This window comes from Colletes gigas, unplaced genomic scaffold, assembly GCF_013123115.1.
Source record: "Colletes gigas isolate AHSC1104 unplaced genomic scaffold, ASM1312311v1 Colletes_gigas_Sc00011, whole genome shotgun sequence".
Classification (NCBI taxonomy): Eukaryota; Metazoa; Arthropoda; class Insecta; order Hymenoptera; family Colletidae; genus Colletes; species Colletes gigas.
Genome location: NW_025106640.1, coordinates 163,780 through 182,799, shown reverse-complemented (window position 1 = coordinate 182,799; position 19,020 = coordinate 163,780). Strand labels below are relative to the sequence as shown.

The following is a 19,020-nucleotide window of genomic DNA, read 5'->3' as shown; positions in this document are numbered from 1 at the left end:
GGAGGTTGCTGCGAATGGAGACCCCCCCTAGCCTCGCCCCAACCACCCAACCTTTGGCGAGGAATCCTAACTAACAGACTTAGATATTTTCTCCAATGAGAAAAGCTATCTAAATTCGAAACACAAAGGAAGAGTTTACTGAAGAGTTGCCTGATGAACAGACCAAAAAAGAGTAACAAAATCGCGATACATGTGAGACAGTCCACCACATGTTTTCTGGAAACGAAATACGAATGTGCAACAACACGTAGGAAACCAGACTATTAAAATACCAATATGCATCTTGATATTAATTGTTCCAACTCAAATGGATGCATTATATTTCGATAGTGCCTTACGAGACACTGAGGAACGAAGTAGAAAAGTGCAACTGCACGTATGAACCTTGCTTAGCACAATACCAATGTGCACCATAATAGTAATTGTTCCTACTTAAATGTACGTTTTTGTTTCTGTAATACTTATTACGACACCGCAATAGTCGCATATTTATCTTACAATCTATATATATTTGTACTTAATTCAAACGCAACGCAATCTGCAGAAACATGAAGTACGAGAAGATATTTTCTTCTTGGCGTCTTCGAACGATGTTTTGCTAAAATATAGATAGAAATCACATAAAATAGAGAAATTCGAGAAGATATTTTCTGTTTCTTGTCTTTGTTGGTCCCACGATGTTTTCCTGAAACATGAACTCATATACAATTATTATAACTTGCATAAAGTAAAGAAATACGAGAAGATATTTTTTGTTTCTTGTCTTTGATGATCCCCGCGATGTTTTCCTGAAACATAAACTCAAATGATAAATAACTGTATGAAATAGTTGCTTCCCTAAGAACGATTAAGTTTGATTCCTATATCTTGCAGTAACTTTTACCATTAATTATTTCAAATTCATATTGAATCTTTCCCTTTACCATTTCATATTCCATTCATCTATGCTTCTATACTCTGTAAAAAGAACTTACTAAAAGGATTAGTAAGCTGAAATAAAAATGTATTAGTGGATACAAAAAAAAAATAATTATGTACTAGTACAATTGATATTATAAAATTAATATTTGAATCAGATTTTCCACGAGCAAAGATTTATATTACAAAATTTGGAAACATAAATATTACGTAATCGAAACTGAATGAAAAGTTAAGTCCATCTCAGTGTTAAGATAAATACCGAATAAATTTCATTCCTGATATAATAAGATGTATGTATTGCAATAATTATATTTTACTGTATTGAAAAACTAAATTAGATTCATAGAAAAAAAACAATAACGAAGAAAGATGTCGATTCTACGCGGAAATTAACTCTCAATATGAAATATCGAATTGCAATTTGCACACCTTTTTGATGCAAGCATTTTATTTTACATCGATTGAAACAATGATCGCAAACAAACTTTGATTCATGCAAAGAATTCCGAATATTTATAAAAAAATCCACTATTTATAAATACATATTACGGCTGAATTAAATCTACGATCAGTTTAATCATAATATATCATTTTTACATGCATCACAAATCTGTGAGAAAAATGTATTCGTAAAAATTACAGATTTTACGCGTTACGAAAAATGGACCATTTCGTCTATACACAACAGTCCCTTCAAACAGTATTTCTATTAATAAAAAAAAAGATATATTTCACATAATTAGAATAAACGTCCACTCATAAATTTAAAAAACAACCCGCGAGTGGACCATTGTTTCTTTCGCAACTCTAATTTATAAAATACAAAAGTATACGCGAGTGGTGCTTATTGTTCGAAAAATGAACCACGCAGGGTTACTTTATTAATTATATCGCATGCACCCATGTTAAATAATACGCAACGCTAATTTAGATAATGACGTTGAGCCTTTTGAGGCTTTGTAGAATAGCAACTTCTTCGTGATGATCATGAAGCAGTGGCCAGCGTCAAATTTTGGGCATTTAATCGCAACTTTAACAAAAAACGCGATAAATCAAGATCGCATCGCTAATTTATAATAGAAAAATTCCAAACGCGATTTATAACAATAAAAGCAACCGCGAATGGTGATTATTCGCAACACTACCCTGAAAAGCAAACGCGAAAAATAGTAATTCGCAACGCTAAGAGCAAACCGATCAGTTAATTCGCAATGCTATTCTTAAATAACAATAAAAGCAATCGCGTATGGAATTCGCAACGCTACCCTGAAAAGGAAACGCGAAAAATAGGAATTCGCAACTCTACAAGCAAACGCGATTATTGTATATTCGCAACGCTAATTCAAATCACGTTTTGCCCAAAAATGCTGAATCAAGTGCTGGCGTCTTCAGTTGTAGCAACAAACATACATGCATGAAATAAACTAACTACTTCAAGCTACTTCAAACTACAATAGAGTGGCACATATGGGGATGAAGTTAGACGTTTTAAATATCGCAACACTACGGGGAAACAACGCGAGAAATCAACATTCGCAACGCTAATTTAAATAGAAAAATTACAAACGCGACTTGTAACAATAAAAGCAATCGCGAATGGTAATTATTCGCAACGCTACCCTGAAAAGCAAACGCGAAAAATAGTGATTCGCAACTCTAATAGCAATCGCGTTTACTGATCATTCGCGACGCTTTATTTAAAGCAAACACCCGGTTCCTAGGTTTGCACAAAAGAATCGCGAATCGAGTTTAGTCGCAACACTGACATATCAACGCGATAAATATTTGTTCGCAACTCTACGAGCAAACGCGAACATTGTATATTATTCGCAACTCTAACTTTAATCAGGGGCTATTGGTACATGTACATACACATGTACTGGCCACAAAATAATCTAACTACTACTAGTACTACAGTTGGGGTAGAATTTGGGCATTGAAAGTATCGCAACGCTAAATAAAAAATCGCACGATAATCAGATCGCAACGCTAATTTATAGTATGAAAATTGCAAACGCGGTTGATGTCCATTATATGTATAAAAGAGTAAAAAAGCAACGCGAATCGTGATTGTTCGCAACACTACCCTGAAAAGCAAACGCGAAAAATAGTATTCGCAACTCTACGAGCAATCGCGTTTATCAATAATTCGCAACGCTATTTTTAAGCAAACATTCGGTACCTAAGTTTGCACAGAAACAATCGCGAATCGTGTCTAGTCGCAACGCTACCCTGAAAAGGCAACGCGAAAAATAAGTAATTCGCAACTCTACAAGCAAACGCGATTATTGGATATTCGCAACTCTATGTATATCATAACCGCGAGTTATGGGGAGGATGGCTGGCATGTATGGTGCAATCATGTACCAAAGTACATGCATACGTGAGCCAGCCAGAAAAATAAACTAACTACAACTACAGACGAGTTAAGTGACAAAGTAGTAACAGGAATGACTTTCCATTCTCATCCGAAGATGAAGATGAAAAACCATTTGTTGTAGCCCACTCTTGAGACAGTTTGTCAGGGCCTCTTCAGCTCATTGAGAGCCTTTTCTTTCTTCGGCGGTCCTGCCGATGCCTGAAACTTACGTAAGACCGGGCTCGAGATTTTGTGCAATACGTAGTCTTCCAACAATATACGAATTGTTGCAAGAGCATACGTGGTGAATCTCGAGGGGGACGAACGTTTCGAAAGGGACCTAATCACGACCGCGAGCGCGAGAGAGCGACTTTAAGAGTCGCGCGATTCGAGGAGTCGAAAATAAAGCCGAAACAAACAGCACAAGTGCACCGTTTGAATCAGCAAGATTTCTACTCTCGAAATCGTAACTACAGGAACAGAACTGCCACGCGAAAACGCGCCTACCCGAATTACTAATGTGGACAGTCCTGCCCTGACCCTACCTACTTAGGTTTAAACACACACACCAGAGAATAGGTTACCTACCTACCTAACCCTATATTTAAAAAATTGCAAAACTCAATCATCCAAACAAACACTCCACGGTTCTCATTCTGAATGTCCGGGCGCGACCTAAACTAGAGAGGACTCCCCGGGGTTCCTCCGACACCCGGACATAACACTTCATTCACACTCTAATTGTGGACTTACTAGTTTCTGAGACTGACAAAGGCTAGTGATCTTTGCGTTCTTATATTATATAGATAAACGTTTGTATAGAACGTTTCAATATATGGAATATAGTCTTTAATAAAATCTATTGTATGGATGTATCATTCAAGATTGAAAAATATTAAGATTCAAATCCATTAAGATCAACAGTATTCAAATAAATGATAAATTGAAATTTGATATTATTATTGATAAAAATCTAATGTTATAAAATTCTGTATGTAAATTGCAATCATAAAACATCTGAAACGACGCACTTCCACAACCTAACCACACACACACATGTGGACAGTACGTCGCGCACGATTCACTAGCCAATGTCAGTCCTCAATATGTCGTTGAATTGTTATAAATAAATTCATCGTGCCCCGTTGCCTTCGCTCATGCAAATAGCACCTGGGCATGTGCATGAACTTAGGCAACGAACACGGAAAAATTAGTCTGAAAATCCTGACTAGAAAAACTGGTTAATAGCTAAACGGTATTTCGTATCTAATTGTTAGTTAAAATGACTCGACTTGTTATATGTAATATATCAATAATAAAATACGATAATATTGAAAAATACTACTATTCGATAAAACTATTATAATTGAAATTGAATTATTTAAAATGAAAGACTCTACTTGAGATTTCATGATAAAAGAATTTACTTTAAAAATTGAAATGAATTCATTAAATTGTCAATCAAAATATTCAATTATCCTTGATCGATTTTGTCGTCAAAGTAAACTTTTTAAAAGATGAAACTAGTATAAAATGCATGTTACTTTGACTCAAAAATCGACCTGTCGCGAAATGCCTTCTTGCACGTTAAATCGCATGATAAATATAATGTTTTCACATTATATTAATTCATTTTCTATTCAATCATACAACTCGTATAAAGTTAAGAAAAATATTTCATATATTCTATAAAGATTGTATATTTGTAAAAATTTTATAATAATCATAATGTGTACTATTCATTTGTAACATTAAGAAACGCGAGTGCAAGAAGACCCTAAAACCTGCTCTAAAAAATATAACAGTTGATGTTACTATTCACTTAACTCGTCAAAAATAGCAAGTATACAACTGGTCACCCGTGTTGATTCGGATCTTTCATCCTACAACATGGTTGGGGACCAGAGGAAACAAAATAGCATGCGACTTACCAGTGATGACTTGAAGTCCTCGAAATCATCCATCAGTCATCCATCAGTCAGCATGGTCCTGCTGGTTAGATTCAGGTCCAGAGACTGTAACAAAAATGCAAGAAAACAATTAGAATCGATTGTTAAAATTATAGAGATTTTTAATTAACAAATTTCAAAGTATAAATTTATACTTACGTTGTTCGCTCGTGGTCCACCGCCCGATACCCCCCGGGTACTGCTACTGGTTCCCAGGATCATGCTCAGAAACTGTAAGAAAACTGTAAGAAAACAATTAGAATCTATTGTCAAAACTGTAGAGATTTTTAATTAAAAATTTCAAAGTATAAATTTATACTTACATTGTTTGCTCGTGGAGCATCGCCCAATAGTCCTCTTCGGTGATGCACTGACTCTAATTCCGGTAACGAGGAGTTTAAATTTCAAATTGAAAAAATAATTAATTTGATTGGAAAGTATTAAATTAGATTACCGCGACCGAAGATTGAAAATCGGCGAACAAATGATTCTATTATCGCGATTCAGAAAACAAGGAGAGCCACGATGCTCTGGAAGTAATTTAATACTGCGTAAGAAACACTGCTTCTATTCTCGCGTTTGCCTAACATCGCGAACGACAACGTACCCGGGGTCACTTTGCCCCGAGAAACAAACTTGTTGCTACGCATACAATCACTGATTCTACCGGCCGCCTTGCGCGCGGCCAACAAATTTGCTGAAAAAAATGCTGAAAAGAAAGGTGGGATAGGATACAAGAAATACAACGTGCACACGTGTGCCTTTCCTATTGGTTTTTTTTTCTTCTTATTCGATGTTCGTCAACAGAAATACTGCTTTATTTAGAATTAGTAATTATTCAATTTATAAATGTAATATCACTAATTTTCACAGTTAGAATTGTAAGAATGATTATACTTGTTTTATCGAATGTTTGAATATATCGTAATATTTATAAATATTCCGAAATTTGCAAAAATTGAAGCTCGTTAATTATTCATACTTTAATAGCATATTCAAACTACGTAGTTTCTAAGTTTTCTTAAACTTGCATTGAAAATGTTTGCAAATTACAATTACAACAATTCATAAAGACAGATTTATAAACAATCAATTTAATAAATAATACGGCCGAAATACAGTTAAATATAAATCATTCCAATTTACCTTTAATGGCTACCGTTAGCCATTCCTAAGTATCATAAAATCGAAAGTACTTTGATAATATTGAAAAATGTAAAAAGTTCATTAACCATTTTCATGATTCATCTTAACACAGACCGATTATAAAATTATGTATCAAGAAATAACTTAATAGAAAATATATCAATATTAATATGTACATATGTTAATTTTTGTTATAATAGGTTAAACGTTACCAATATTCCCTTTGAAAGTCGAGTTATCTGCCATCTACCATGGTGTCGTTTAGGCGCCAATATTCCATGGCGTCGTATTTAAATCAGAGACTGCCACAGAAATAAAATACAAATTAAAGTCAAAATGCATTGCAGTAAGCATATCTAATCATAATTAAACAATAATTGGTGTACAAGATAGGTAATTTCGTTTAGGGAGATATAATGAATCGACGACGGTTAGATATCGAAAAAAACGCGCGAAACCCGATTCAGTTTTTGCCACAATTCCGACTCAATTTATAGCAGAAACGTATTAATATTACACAAAAATACCATTAATGAGTAAATGCGAGTAGTATTGATGACGAAATATGAACAGATTAAAGATACGTACCTTGTTGGTCGCGAAACGCCGGCACGTCTTGACATGTCTGAACATGTCTGAACATGTCTTACTAATGGCGCCCCCCTCGCTGTACCCAGCATCGCTCGCGAATTCGTTTGGGGGGGGTGAGGGAGGCTCCGATGTTTTCCGAAGCTTCTATTTCGAAAAGGAATTCCTTGACTTCGAATTCCAATAAAAGACTGTAACAGAAACAAAATAAAAATGCATTAAAGTACATGTACGATTGTTATAATTAAGTAATGATTAAATCCTAACCGTATTGCAAGAGATCGTAATTTAATTCAGAGAGACACATTAATAGTTAACACCGGTCGAATGTCAGAGAAAAAGTACGAAACCGATTCAAAATTTGTCACGATAAAATGTATTAATATTATGCGAAAGCGTCGATAAAGAGTAAACGAGATGATGAAATATCAACAGGTAAAAATACGCACCTCGTTGGTAGCTAAGAACGTCAACTCTCGATACATGTTATCGCGTTAATTTTCAGAGTACAAATGACGGCACCTCGCTGTGTTCGGTAACACTCGCGAATTAGGTAGAGGAGTGGGGGAGGCTCCGATGTCTCACGAAGCTTGTACTTCGGAAAGGATCAGGGATGTCTTAGGTAGAAACCGCGAATACAAAAAAAAGAACAAAGATGCCAAACATAATATTACAGGTTCAAATTGATTGATTAATTTGAAATTTATAATACATCATTAGAAGACATGCCTTTATAGCTGGAACTAAGGATATTAAAATCCGATATGTTATTCTATTCTTTCTCAATCTCAACGACGAAAAATCGAGGAAAAATTGATACTTCAAATTCAAAGATCTGCCAATTTCTAAAAAATTGAGATATTCAATTTTTTTTAATTTTGGCTATAACCTATAACTATAACTGCATCTTCACTACCAAGTCTGTGCTTATATACACCGTATATACCCTATACACCGTTTTCATAGTTGTAAAACGAAACAAGATTTTTCTTATTTTCATGAAGTAATAGAAAACATTTTATTTATTTCCGTGTTGTAAAGAGGTGAGATATAGTTGTATACACATAAAAAAAAAAAAGAGAACAGCCAAGGCAACCGAATAAAAACTCTAACCTTAAAAAACCTTTCGAGAATTACTCTTTTCAAAAAAACTGAATGCGTAGTTAATAATTTCAGCTTTACTGTTTATAACGTTTAATTTTAAAACTATCTAAAAAATATATAATTATGTCACATAAAATTATTTAAACGCTCTCGCAAAATTTTATCTACTCGTGCGATTAGAAAGGAATATATAATTCAAATTGAATGATGGAAATCGACAAACATGTTTTAGAAAAAGAACGAAAACCATTTACAACTAACAATTTATCATACCACGAAGAACAATTTGAATATAAGTATGTAGAAGAGTTATTCAACAAACGTTTTCTAATTGCACACAATGAATATTATTTGTTACCTGAATCAAAAGCACTGTTCAATGATTGTCTGTGGGAAATTGATAAATTACAAATATTAAAGCGCGAATTGAATGAGATAAAAAGTTATTTAAATAATTATGATCTTCACGAATGGCAAACACATACGTACCAAAGAAACAGTGCAAAAGATGTTCTTATACGTTTAAGAAGAGACATTCAACCAGAATTTTTAACTCAGGCATGGTGTAAATTCTATGAAATAGTGTCATCCTTTCCTTTAGTACCAATGAATCATATTGATAATAATAATAAACGTTTTAAGTCTGTTCATTTATGCGAAGCTCCAGGAGCTTTTGTTACATCTTTGAATCATTGGTTACAAACAAATGCACCTAGCATTGAGTGGGATTGGATTGCTACAACATTAAATCCATATTATGAGGGTAACTCATTATCCACAATGATTGATGATAATAGATTCATAAAGCATACATTGAATCATTGGTGTTTTGGAGAAGACAATACTGGAAACCTCATGGATTTAAAAAATTTAGACATGCTTGTAAAATTATCAGAACCACGTAGTGATGTATTTTTAGTTACTGCTGATGGCAGTATTGACTGTGTGGATGTTCCAGAGGATCAAGAAAATGTTGTAGCACATTTACATTTTTGCGAAACTGTAACTGCTTTGCATCTTTTAAATACTGGAGGTAGCTTTCTATTGAAGATGTTTACCATTTTTGAATGCCATTCAGTATGCCTGATTTATCTGTTATCTTGTTGTTTTGGTAACGTTAACATAGTTAAACCAGCAACAAGCAAAGAAGGGAATTCAGAAATTTACATTGTATGCACAGATTTTAAGGGGCAAACAGTTGTGTCACCATACTTAGAAAAGCTTAGAGAGCACTATGAATGTGGCTCCAAACAAGCAATGTTTAGTAAAGATGATCTTCCAAACACATTTATAGAAAGAATCATAGAATGCAGTGAATTTTTCAAGTCTCAACAATGTCTAATCATAATGAATAATATCACTACATTTAAATCAAATCATGCTACACTGTTAGTGAATATGAAACAAACTCAACATATGGTTGCTGATAAATATATGAAAGATTATAACGTAAAAAAGTTGATCTCTGGAGAAATTGTAGGAAAAACGTTATTGGAACCAAATAACAATATTAATGTATGTAATAGATCATTACAGGGATCTTACAATAAACGTCGCGAGCGACAACATTTAACACCATGGGAACAATTAAACAGCATTTTTAATGATTTTAAGAAAATACAAATTCATATATCACCTTCTGAAATTGTAGATGTAAGCTAATTTTTATAGTGTTTCTATACTATATCTTCGATTTAATTCAAATCCTGTTACATTATAAACTAAAATCAATTTTTTTTCTTTCCAGTTCAAGTTCAGTAAATTGCCAGAAAATTCACAAATCGTTTTAGGAAAAATATTTCATAAAGTATATAGTTCAAAATTTTGCAATCGAAACGTCTTAAAAATACAAAATAGCGTTGACGACATTCTTAGTAATATGGAATGCAAAATACAATTTCCGTCCATAAAAAACGTGAACAAATTTAAAAAAAGAATACGTAAACCGATCTATAAAATTTTAAGTTTTCATTATACAGACATTTATGATAGTCACGAAGTAATTACTAAAATTTGTGATGCACTACAAGATCTCACTAATGAAAGTACTTTGATTTTAATTGGCTATTCATTATTGACTCACCTTAATGTTGGGCTTCTTTACCTCATAAGTTGTGCTTTTAATTCAGTTAAACTAAAACCTTGTAATAGTATTGGATTAAAAATTACTTTGAGCCATTACAATTACGATTCGAAAATATTGAAACAGTTACTCGATATTAAAACCGTTTCTTCTAATGCTCAGGAAAGGGGATATGCTATTTTAGAAATAATTGATGCATCATTTTTATATGGTAAGAAACGATTATCTATTCCGGTTATATTTGTATGACATATTTGACTGTGATGTTTTCTTCTTTTTTTAGAATCTGATTTATTCTTCACAATAATGGATATTAATCATTGGATTATCAGATTATTTGTTCGTCATCTTTTATATACACTACAAGAAAATGTTCAACATTAAAAGTAACATTTTTTCTATAATGTATAGGTGATCAAAATTGTACCAATACTTCTGGTATAATAAATTATAATTACGTATTTATAAATGGTGTATCTCTTACTTATATTTATGATATGATAAATAATAGACCGAGTATATTCTCTAAAATAAAGCCTTACAGGGAAAAGATGTTCATGGGGACCACTCTATACCCACTAACATTACATCTTGTGAAGTAGACACCCTCTACATAAATTTTGCGAAGAATTATTTTTTTGTAAGAAAATTAATTTAGTTATTTCTTAATTGTTTAATGTGAAATGATAAATATTTGCAAAATGTATTTAGAAATAATTGTTCTTGGCTGTCTTCTTTTTTAATTTGTTCTTTTTTTATATTTATAGAGTTCAAGTAAGCAATAATAAAAATGTAATTTTAATTTGCAATGTATCGTTTTAGATCAATGCAAGTAATTACCATGAAAGTAGGTACAATATGTAATTATATTCGTTTATTTTCAACTGAACATATTGTACCAAAAATTTGCATTGTTGGTGCAGGACCAGCAGGATTTTATGCTGCGCAACACTTACTAAAGGTGTGTAGAGTATTGAATATATATGGAGTAATATTATAACAATGATTTGGTATAGACTTCCAGCAATATAAATGTGGATATATTGGAAAAATTCCCAGTACCGTTTGGTTTAGTACGTTTTGGCGTAGCTCCTGATCATCCAGAAGTGAAAAATGTTATTCACACTTTTGAAAAAACTGCGTCTAATCCACGTTTTCAATTTATAGGAAATGTTAACGTAGGAAAAGATGTCACTGTAAAGCAGTTACAAGAAATTTACCATGTAGTTTTGCTGGTATGCATGATACAAATTTATTTTATTTTGCTTAATGTATCACTAAACATTAACACGTTCGTCGCCCATATTTGGGTTACCGTTCCACGGAAGTATACCCGTCACCCACATCTGGGTGACGCGGCGACGAACGTGTTAATGGTCATCATTGTCTAATATTGTAGACGTATGGTGCAGAAGAAGACAAATTACTTAACATACCTGGAGAAAATTTAACTAATGTAGTATCTGGACGACGTTTTATTGGTTGGTATAATGGAGTGCCACACGATAGTAATTTAAACATTAATTTAAATGTGGATGAAGTAGTTGTGGTAGGGCAAGGCAATGTTGCTATAGATGTTGCAAGAATTCTGTTATCGCCAATAGATAGATTAAAGGTATATTTTCAATTTCTAATCAAATAAAATTTCTAATAAAATTTTTTATGTATCCTCTATTTCATTGTTTTAGAATACTGATATAACATCATTTGCCTTAGAACGATTGTCACAAAGTAAAGTGCGTAAAGTATCGTTGATAGGAAGAAGAGGACCATTACAAGCTACTTTTACAATTTCTGAACTACGCGAAATATTAAAGTTGCCTGGCTGTAGAACATACTGGCACCCAACTGATTTTGTAAATGTAAAGAACGTAGTTAACACGTTAGCCAGACCACAGAAAAGATTGACTGAACTTATGTTAAAGTATTTAGAAGAAACACCTGAAAATACAGCAATAAATGTAAAAGAATTACATCCAATCTTTTTAAGAAGTCCTGTGGAATTTTTGGGTTCCGATAGTGTAAAAGGTATTAAACTAACGGTAAATCGCCTTGAAGGAGATGATATATCTAAACAAATCGGAGTACCGACTGGATCTTTTGATGAAATGTCATGTGGTCTAGCATTTCGTTGTATTGGTTATAAATCTCCTCAGATAGATGCATCAATACCATTTGATACCAAACTTGGTCGCGTAAAAAATTCAATAGGCAAAGTCAAAGATAATCTTTATACTGCAGGTTGGGCTGCAACAGGCCCTAGAGGAGTTATATTATCAACTATGTCGAATGCGTTTCAAGTTGCCGAATTAATAATTAAAGAGCTATCAGTTACAGACAACAAACCAGGTTCGATAGATTTGTACAAAATTCTTGGTCAAAAAGGTGTACCTACAGTATCGTACAGTGATTGGAAGAAAATTGATGAAGTAGAATGTAAGAAAGGAAAGGAATTGGGAAAACCAAGAGAAAAAATAGTTGATATTAATGAAATGTTAGACATTGTTTTTAAAAAATAAAAATACAAAGGATGTATCAGAAGAATTCAAATAAATTTACACTTTTTCAAAATTTAATGTACTTCGATTAAAAACATTAAAAAAGTAAATATCAAAAATAAACTATTTATTCGATAATTAAAAAAACAATAAAACTGATTTATAAACTGAGATTGGATTTTACAAAATCTTTTTGATTATTTAACGGGGCGTCAGCTGCCGTTAGCATACTTTTTAGGGAGACCAGGAATTTCCTCGAGCTCTTAATTTTTCCCTAGGAAAACCGAATGCGAGCGCCTCTATACTACAGCTACCATAACTGCACACGGTTATCATAAACCGATTACTGAAGAGTGAAGACGTCATCTATAAACTGACAGTTATCTGTACCGATATCATAAACAGAGTAAACATAACAATTGTGCACGATGATTTGCGATGGTGTAATGCATAATATTAAAATTTTTTAAATCGACAACATTTAAAAACTTATGCTACATTATAAAATACATTAAACTAAAAATTGTATTCCATTTCTGTAGTATAAAAACAACCGTTCATTTCAAAATAAAATATAATTAATGAAACTTTTATTGAACAATTACATAATAAATTTGTTTTTATCATAACAGATAATACACAGATTTTTAAATAAAAAAATACTTGACTTACAAATTTTTTAAAGCATTAAATTTAATACAAGTCTTTATAAAATAATAATATGAACTTGCGAGAACCAAAGAAAAAACGACACGTGAAATTAAAAGAGGGCCCACCATTTCCAATTGTAATAGGCGATCAAAATGAATGGGTGACTTATACTGCTCACCTTACAGATTTAGGGTCATGCATAGTCGATCCGAATGAAATTGCTGCAGTACATTCTATGGTAAGTGTAGTTTAAAAATATATATTCCATGTGTAACAATAACAAATGTGTGTATATGTATACATATAATTGATTCATTAATTTTATTTGTATAGGGTTTTTTTGGCAAAGGTACATTGTCACGTGGATTTCCTTCTTTTGGAAAAGCACGATATGGAGCACCTCCTGTTATAAGAAATAGACAATGGACTCGTAGACAAGAATGGTTAAAGCAGTTTAACGAACTTAGTATGGAACCCGCTAATAGTAAATATATAAATTCAGCAGAAAGTAAATACGAATTTCCTCATGTCAAAGACTTTGAAGATGATGAAAAGACATCAAAGAGCCCAGAAAAAGAAAATACACTAGAAATAATTGAAATAGATACAAATACTGCTCCTTCGAACAAAAATTTAAAAAAGACCCAACTAACCAATAAAGAGATAGAAGTTAGCGAACTAAATCCTGATTTAACACAAAAAGATGATGCGTGCATTATTATAAGTAATGATTGTAACAAACAATCTCAGAATAGTAAAAGTAAAAATAAAGAATGCATAGAAAGTGAAGAGTCTTATTGCTTTGAAGATTTTAATTTTAAAGAAGATAATGTATGTTTTATTAACAATGATACAGACATCCAAAACAAATTACTTGTTTTACCAAACAGCGACTCCGAAACTGAGAATTATTTAAAAGAAATAAAACCGAAAATTGAATGTGGAAGTTTTCCAGTACAAGAAACTCTTCATCTCACATTTGAAGAAACATTCTTCCTTTTGTACGGCTTAGGTTGTTTAAATTTAATAGACTTTGATGGTAATTTATTAGACATTGATAGTGCCTGGAATTTATTTTGCAAAGTTGATAAAAATTTTGTGCAAAAATATGTTGTATATCATTATTTTCGAAGCAAAGGATGGGTAGTAAAACCAGGACTTAAATATGGTGGAGACTTTTGTTAGTATTACTTATTATTAGTATTATTTAAAATCTATTAGTATTAATGATTTCTCATTCTTTAGTGTTGTATAAACAAGGACCGCCGTTTTATCACGCGTCATATATCGTCATAGTAGACGTTTTGGACAGTGATTCGTTAATCAGAAACGAAAATAAATCTATGCACAAATCAACATGGAATAATTTATTAGGTCTAGATAGACTGTCAGAAACTGCTGCAAAGGTAATTTACATATATTACTTATCTTTCAATTTGTTTTTACATTATAGATTACATAAATTCTATTTTATATTTTGTATTTAGGAAATATTATTTGCTCAAGTTTTATGGCCATCTTCAGTTTCTCATACTTCTAATATGTTTAATGTAGAAATCTTGTCAGAATTTTCTGTAAGAGAATTATTGTGGAGAAGGTGGAATCCAAAACATAACAGAGATATAGAAGAGGAAGATGATGACTCGTGTTAACTTTTTTGTAACATATTTATTAAATTTGCAAATAAATGTACATGTACTGAAAATAATAAATTCTATTTGTTTTACTAAATCATATTTTCCTGTGTTACATTTCATAAAGATTTATGATGCTTTTTTAATATTTCCATTATTATGAATAACAAAAATTTATGAAGACTGCATTCTTTTTAGTTTGTTATTCAATCCTACCCCAGTCCTTCGAAATTCACTTCTTTCATGTAAATACTCTTGTGTACATTGTTCCCTAAATTGTTCATCGGTGTACCACTTTGTTAAACATGCTTTTAAAGCAGTATTCTCTTCTCTGCATTTATAAACCATTGCAAAACTAGCATCTTTACAACACTTTGAGAACTCTACAAATCAGATATGTGCAAAAAAATATTACACAAATGTTCAACTATATATAATAATATTTGTAACACGTATCAACACTACCTTTAACTTCTTTAACACACTTTTCCTCTCTTGCCTTATTTCTCATTTTTTGCGGTATAAGTACATCTTTTTCTACCTTTCTTAAAGATTTATCATTGGGATCGCCTATAAAACATATTTAACTCATTCCACGTCTGATCAATTACTGTTTTAGTCAATGTAAGGAATTGTGTTACAATTGAAATATCAAATTTTTTCAAGAAATATAAATGAAGAGAATTTCTATAAGCAAATAGCAATTCGAAATTTGCAAAATAAGGAGTTATTTATAGTTTTTAATCCAACAGAAAATTTAGAATAAGACCAATCTTTGTTGATGAAAACATTTTCGTCGGCATCATTTGTACCTCTTTTTGCTTAAATTATCAAAAATTTCAATATTCAAGCGTTAATAAATTAGCATGTTGATAAAAGCGGTTAAGATTTAATTTCATAACCTCATTTTATTCTAACTATTTTTCATTCTATACGTTTTTAGATTTTACCAGAATCTTCCTAAAATTAATTTAATTTACATTTTTAGAGATTACCTAAATTATGTGGTCCTCCTCCTAATTTCGCCGGAAGTACTGAATATTTCACATCCCCAGGCATTTTTGCATTAAAAGTACAACCATTGGAAATTATATGAACGTCAGTCACTCTCTATTGCTTCCTATAGGCTGCGCTCGTGAGTGTGCACATTTGAGAGTTGTCAATTGCATTGCATGTGAAAATAATGCTTATTTAATACTACGAATGAACGATAAATTATAATATTTTCTGAACTAATTGTGAACTTATTTAATAGGTAAGCAAATAAATAGCATTATTTAAACGATTTAAAATAATACCGTTCCACTTTTGGTGCTTTGTTGATAAGCTTAACCTCAACCAAAATCTATCTGTATTAAATACAATTTAATAATTAGCGCGTCTTCTATTTTTAATATACAATTAAGTGTATATTTGATGCTTTTAGAAACCTTTGAAAAATAAATAAATATGGACCGACTTTTGAGATTAGGAGGTATGCCAGGTATGAACCAAGGACCTCCAACTTCAGATGCCCCCGTTGTTGATACTGCAGAGCAGGTAAAATGTATATAATTTTGTTCCTACTAACAAGGGAAGGCTTCCATACCAGGAAACCAATTTTTAATCGATATTAAGTAAATATTGTGGTATATACCTAGTATAAGAAAATCAGAAGACTTTCATCGAATAAGCATCCATTTTAAAAATTTAATTATTCAAACTCATATGTAGGATATAACTTGGTTGTGTGAAATTTATTAACAGGAAGAAATACGAGTATGGTGGGAAAATAATTAATTACAATCCCATAGTCCCAAGTTCAAATAAGTTTTTACATTCATGTTTTCTTTTTAAATTTTTTCTTTGCATTCTTAGATTGATTTGTTTCCAATGCCTTTATGATAGTTATCATCTTAGTTATTGTATATAGTACAATAACAGATATGTATAAAAGTATAATGTATTATTGTATGCATATCATAAATGCACTTGTGACCATAATATTAATGTTAAAAAAACAAAGAATTTTACTCTAAAGAGAAATTGAATTATACTAAAAGAAAATGGTAAATCTGCACAAATATTCCCATTGCAGAAACTGAGCCCAATTGACCCAGGCCTAGTATGGCAAAGATTAAAGTTATTTACTGTAGTAATATAGTAATTTATATTTGTGAATAAATGAATGACATGCTATTACCATTAATATTATCAGGTGTACATATCATCGTTAGCGCTTTTAAAAATGCTTAAACACGGACGTGCTGGTGTACCTATGGAAGTAATGGGTTTGATGCTTGGAGAATTTGTCGACGATTATACCGTTCGTGTTATCGATGTGTTTGCAATGCCTCAAACGGGAACTGTAAGATCGAGAATCTTTTTACAATATATATGAACCCTTAGCGGACGTTAGTGGAATACAGAAAATTAACTTGTATTTAAATTTTATCTTCGTTTAACAATAAAAATATATTGTCTAGTATATGGAGTCCGCGAAGTGTTAATATTATATTTTTCGTAGCATTTTGTTTATTAGTATTGTTCAATCAGGGAGTCAGCGTGGAAGCAGTTGATCCAGTATTTCAAGCAAAAATGTTAGACATGCTTAAACAAACTGGACGACCGGAAATGGTTGTCGGGTGGTACCATTCCCATCCAGGATTTGGTTGCTGGCTGTCTGGCGTCGATATTAACACGCAACAATCATTCGAGGCTCTTAGCGAAAGAGCAGTTGCTGTCGTTATCGATCCGATACAGTCTGTGAAAGGAAAAGTTGTTATCGATGCATTTAGATTAATTAATCCAAACATGATGGTAAATACATATAAAAAAAATATTGCCTCAAATTAATGTACATATAGGGTATCGATTTTAATTTTTCCATACCGTCATCTCAAATCGGGCTTACTTTGTTTCAATCACTAAATTTGGAGGGAATTCTATAAAATGATTAAAATGGAACTCTGGATATATGTTTGTCGCGTAAAATTGCAGGTTTTGGGCCAAGAACCCCGCCAAACTACATCGAATTTAGGTCATCTACAAAAACCATCTGTTCAAGCCTTGATTCATGGCTTAAATCGTCATTATTACAGCATTAGCATAAACTATCGCAAAAATGAATTAGAACAGAAAATGCTATTAAATTTACATAAAAAGACATGGATGGATGGTCTTACCCTTGCTGAATATTCGGAACACAGTAGGCTGAATGAAAATATTGTATCAGAGATGCTTGAACTTGCGAAAAATTATAACAAGGTAGTGTATTCAAATACAGTATCAAGAAACTATTTTAAGAATAAAATTAAATTTCCCGAATAAATATAATAATTCGAGAATTTGTTTTTACAGGCATTGGAAGACGAAGAGAAAATGACACCCGAACAATTAGCTATAAAAAATGTGGGCAAACAAGATCCAAAACGGCATTTAGAAGAAAAAGTGGACACACTTATGGCTACAAATATTGTTCAATGTCTGGGAGCTATGCTCGATACAGTTGTATTTAAATAACTATTTCTTTAAACACAATTTGCACTATGTTATTAAAAATATATACATCTTTCTAAAATGTGTGTTCATAATTTATACCCAAAAATAGTGCATATAATGCACAAATTATTTTCACTATATTTTTAAACATTTCATTTTTTTATACCCATATTTAAAAAATAATACTAAAATGCGTACAAGTAGGTTTGTATTTATTTAAAGTGTATTTATAAATTTGGTAGGTATTTAGACATTACATGACTTATAGTCTGTTAAAAAGTGAATGAAACATGGGTGTCTGGAAAAAGAGATGAAATAGTGTACGAAGATAACGTTACGTGACACAGAATAAAAATACTGTTCACTGTTACGCGATCTTAGTAATGTGAACTAAATATTAGTATTGTCGTAAACAAATTATAAAAGAATATTTGTTTACATTCTCGAGTAGAAATAATTCGCTATGTACATTTGCTGATACAAAATATCGTACCATATACTTTTATTATTTATGAAATTGATGGAACTTAACCTCTAACAGTAATTTTTATTTCATACCTATTTTACTATTAGTAAAAGATGATACAGCATTACTGCAGGTTAAATT

The 19,020-nt window shown here is 31.9% G+C and overlaps 5 protein-coding genes across 5 annotated transcripts; 4 read left to right on the top strand and 1 right to left on the bottom strand.

The window, feature by feature from the left end:
• The first annotated feature begins 7,873 nt into the window (after window positions 1-7,873).
• LOC122398425 (NADPH:adrenodoxin oxidoreductase, mitochondrial-like) lies at window positions 7,874-12,669 on the top strand. The gene is made up of 5 exons (XM_043398258.1): window positions 7,874-8,006; window positions 10,973-11,111; window positions 11,167-11,385; window positions 11,550-11,765; window positions 11,839-12,669. Exons 2-5 carry the CDS (start codon window positions 10,977-10,979, stop codon window positions 12,667-12,669), a joined length of 1,401 nt encoding a protein of 466 aa, XP_043254193.1. The 5' UTR covers window positions 7,874-8,006; window positions 10,973-10,976.
• LOC122398426 (cap-specific mRNA (nucleoside-2'-O-)-methyltransferase 2-like) lies at window positions 7,904-10,534 on the top strand. Its single transcript, XM_043398259.1, has 3 exons — window positions 7,904-9,720; window positions 9,815-10,361; window positions 10,434-10,534. The coding sequence occupies exons 1-3, from the start codon at window positions 8,272-8,274 to the stop codon at window positions 10,532-10,534; spliced, it is 2,097 nt and encodes a 698-aa protein (XP_043254194.1). The 5' UTR covers window positions 7,904-8,271.
• Window positions 12,670-12,891: 222 nt separating the features above from the next.
• On the top strand, window positions 12,892-14,951 carry LOC122398098 (tRNA-splicing endonuclease subunit Sen2). Its single transcript, XM_043397689.1, has 4 exons — window positions 12,892-13,537; window positions 13,633-14,479; window positions 14,545-14,705; window positions 14,787-14,951. Exons 1-4 carry the CDS (start codon window positions 13,370-13,372, stop codon window positions 14,949-14,951), a joined length of 1,341 nt encoding a protein of 446 aa, XP_043253624.1. The 5' UTR covers window positions 12,892-13,369.
• Window positions 14,952-14,989: 38 nt separating this feature from the next.
• On the bottom strand, window positions 14,990-16,369 carry LOC122398097 (COX assembly mitochondrial protein homolog). The gene is made up of 4 exons (XM_043397688.1): window positions 16,232-16,369; window positions 15,929-16,060; window positions 15,399-15,503; window positions 14,990-15,316 (listed from the first exon to the last, which is right to left on the bottom strand). Exons 2-4 carry the CDS (start codon window positions 15,990-15,992, stop codon window positions 15,108-15,110), a joined length of 378 nt encoding a protein of 125 aa, XP_043253623.1. The 5' UTR covers window positions 15,993-16,060; window positions 16,232-16,369; the 3' UTR covers window positions 14,990-15,107.
• On the top strand, window positions 16,030-18,474 carry LOC122398096 (26S proteasome non-ATPase regulatory subunit 14). The gene is made up of 6 exons (XM_043397687.1): window positions 16,030-16,188; window positions 16,360-16,472; window positions 17,131-17,280; window positions 17,469-17,732; window positions 17,913-18,179; window positions 18,273-18,474. Exons 2-6 carry the CDS (start codon window positions 16,383-16,385, stop codon window positions 18,432-18,434), a joined length of 933 nt encoding a protein of 310 aa, XP_043253622.1. The 5' UTR covers window positions 16,030-16,188; window positions 16,360-16,382; the 3' UTR covers window positions 18,435-18,474.
• Window positions 18,475-19,020: the final 546 nt, after the last annotated feature.

Excerpts from the sequence above, each read along its gene's own strand:
- LOC122398426 (XM_043398259.1), top strand. The coding sequence starts at position 8,272 with ATGATGGAAATCGACAAACATGTTTTAGAAAAAGAACGAAAACCATTT. Across the intron at positions 9,721-9,814 it reads CACCTTCTGAAATTGTAGAT|TTCAAGTTCAGTAAATTGCC; the intron begins GTAAGCTAATTT and ends TTTTCTTTCCAG. Across the intron at positions 10,362-10,433 it reads TGATGCATCATTTTTATATG|AATCTGATTTATTCTTCACA; the intron begins GTAAGAAACGAT and ends TTCTTTTTTTAG.
- LOC122398425 (XM_043398258.1), top strand. The coding sequence starts at position 10,977 with ATGCAAGTAATTACCATGAAAGTAGGTACAATATGTAATTATATTCGT. Across the intron at positions 11,112-11,166 it reads CTGCGCAACACTTACTAAAG|ACTTCCAGCAATATAAATGT; the intron begins GTGTGTAGAGTA and ends GATTTGGTATAG. Across the intron at positions 11,386-11,549 it reads TTTACCATGTAGTTTTGCTG|ACGTATGGTGCAGAAGAAGA; the intron begins GTATGCATGATA and ends CTAATATTGTAG.
- LOC122398098 (XM_043397689.1), top strand. The coding sequence starts at position 13,370 with ATGAACTTGCGAGAACCAAAGAAAAAACGACACGTGAAATTAAAAGAG. Across the intron at positions 13,538-13,632 it reads TTGCTGCAGTACATTCTATG|GGTTTTTTTGGCAAAGGTAC; the intron begins GTAAGTGTAGTT and ends TTATTTGTATAG. Across the intron at positions 14,706-14,786 it reads TGTCAGAAACTGCTGCAAAG|GAAATATTATTTGCTCAAGT; the intron begins GTAATTTACATA and ends TTTTGTATTTAG.
- LOC122398097 (XM_043397688.1), bottom strand. The coding sequence starts at position 15,992 with ATGCCTGGGGATGTGAAATATTCAGTACTTCCGGCGAAATTAGGAGGA. Across the intron at positions 15,504-15,928 it reads AGGAGGACCACATAATTTAG|GCGATCCCAATGATAAATCT; the intron begins GTAATCTCTAAA and ends TATGTTTTATAG. Across the intron at positions 15,317-15,398 it reads GTGTGTTAAAGAAGTTAAAG|AGTTCTCAAAGTGTTGTAAA; the intron begins GTAGTGTTGATA and ends TCTGATTTGTAG.
- LOC122398096 (XM_043397687.1), top strand. The coding sequence starts at position 16,383 with ATGGACCGACTTTTGAGATTAGGAGGTATGCCAGGTATGAACCAAGGA. Across the intron at positions 17,281-17,468 it reads CAATGCCTCAAACGGGAACT|GGAGTCAGCGTGGAAGCAGT; the intron begins GTAAGATCGAGA and ends TTGTTCAATCAG. Across the intron at positions 18,180-18,272 it reads TTGCGAAAAATTATAACAAG|GCATTGGAAGACGAAGAGAA; the intron begins GTAGTGTATTCA and ends TTGTTTTTACAG.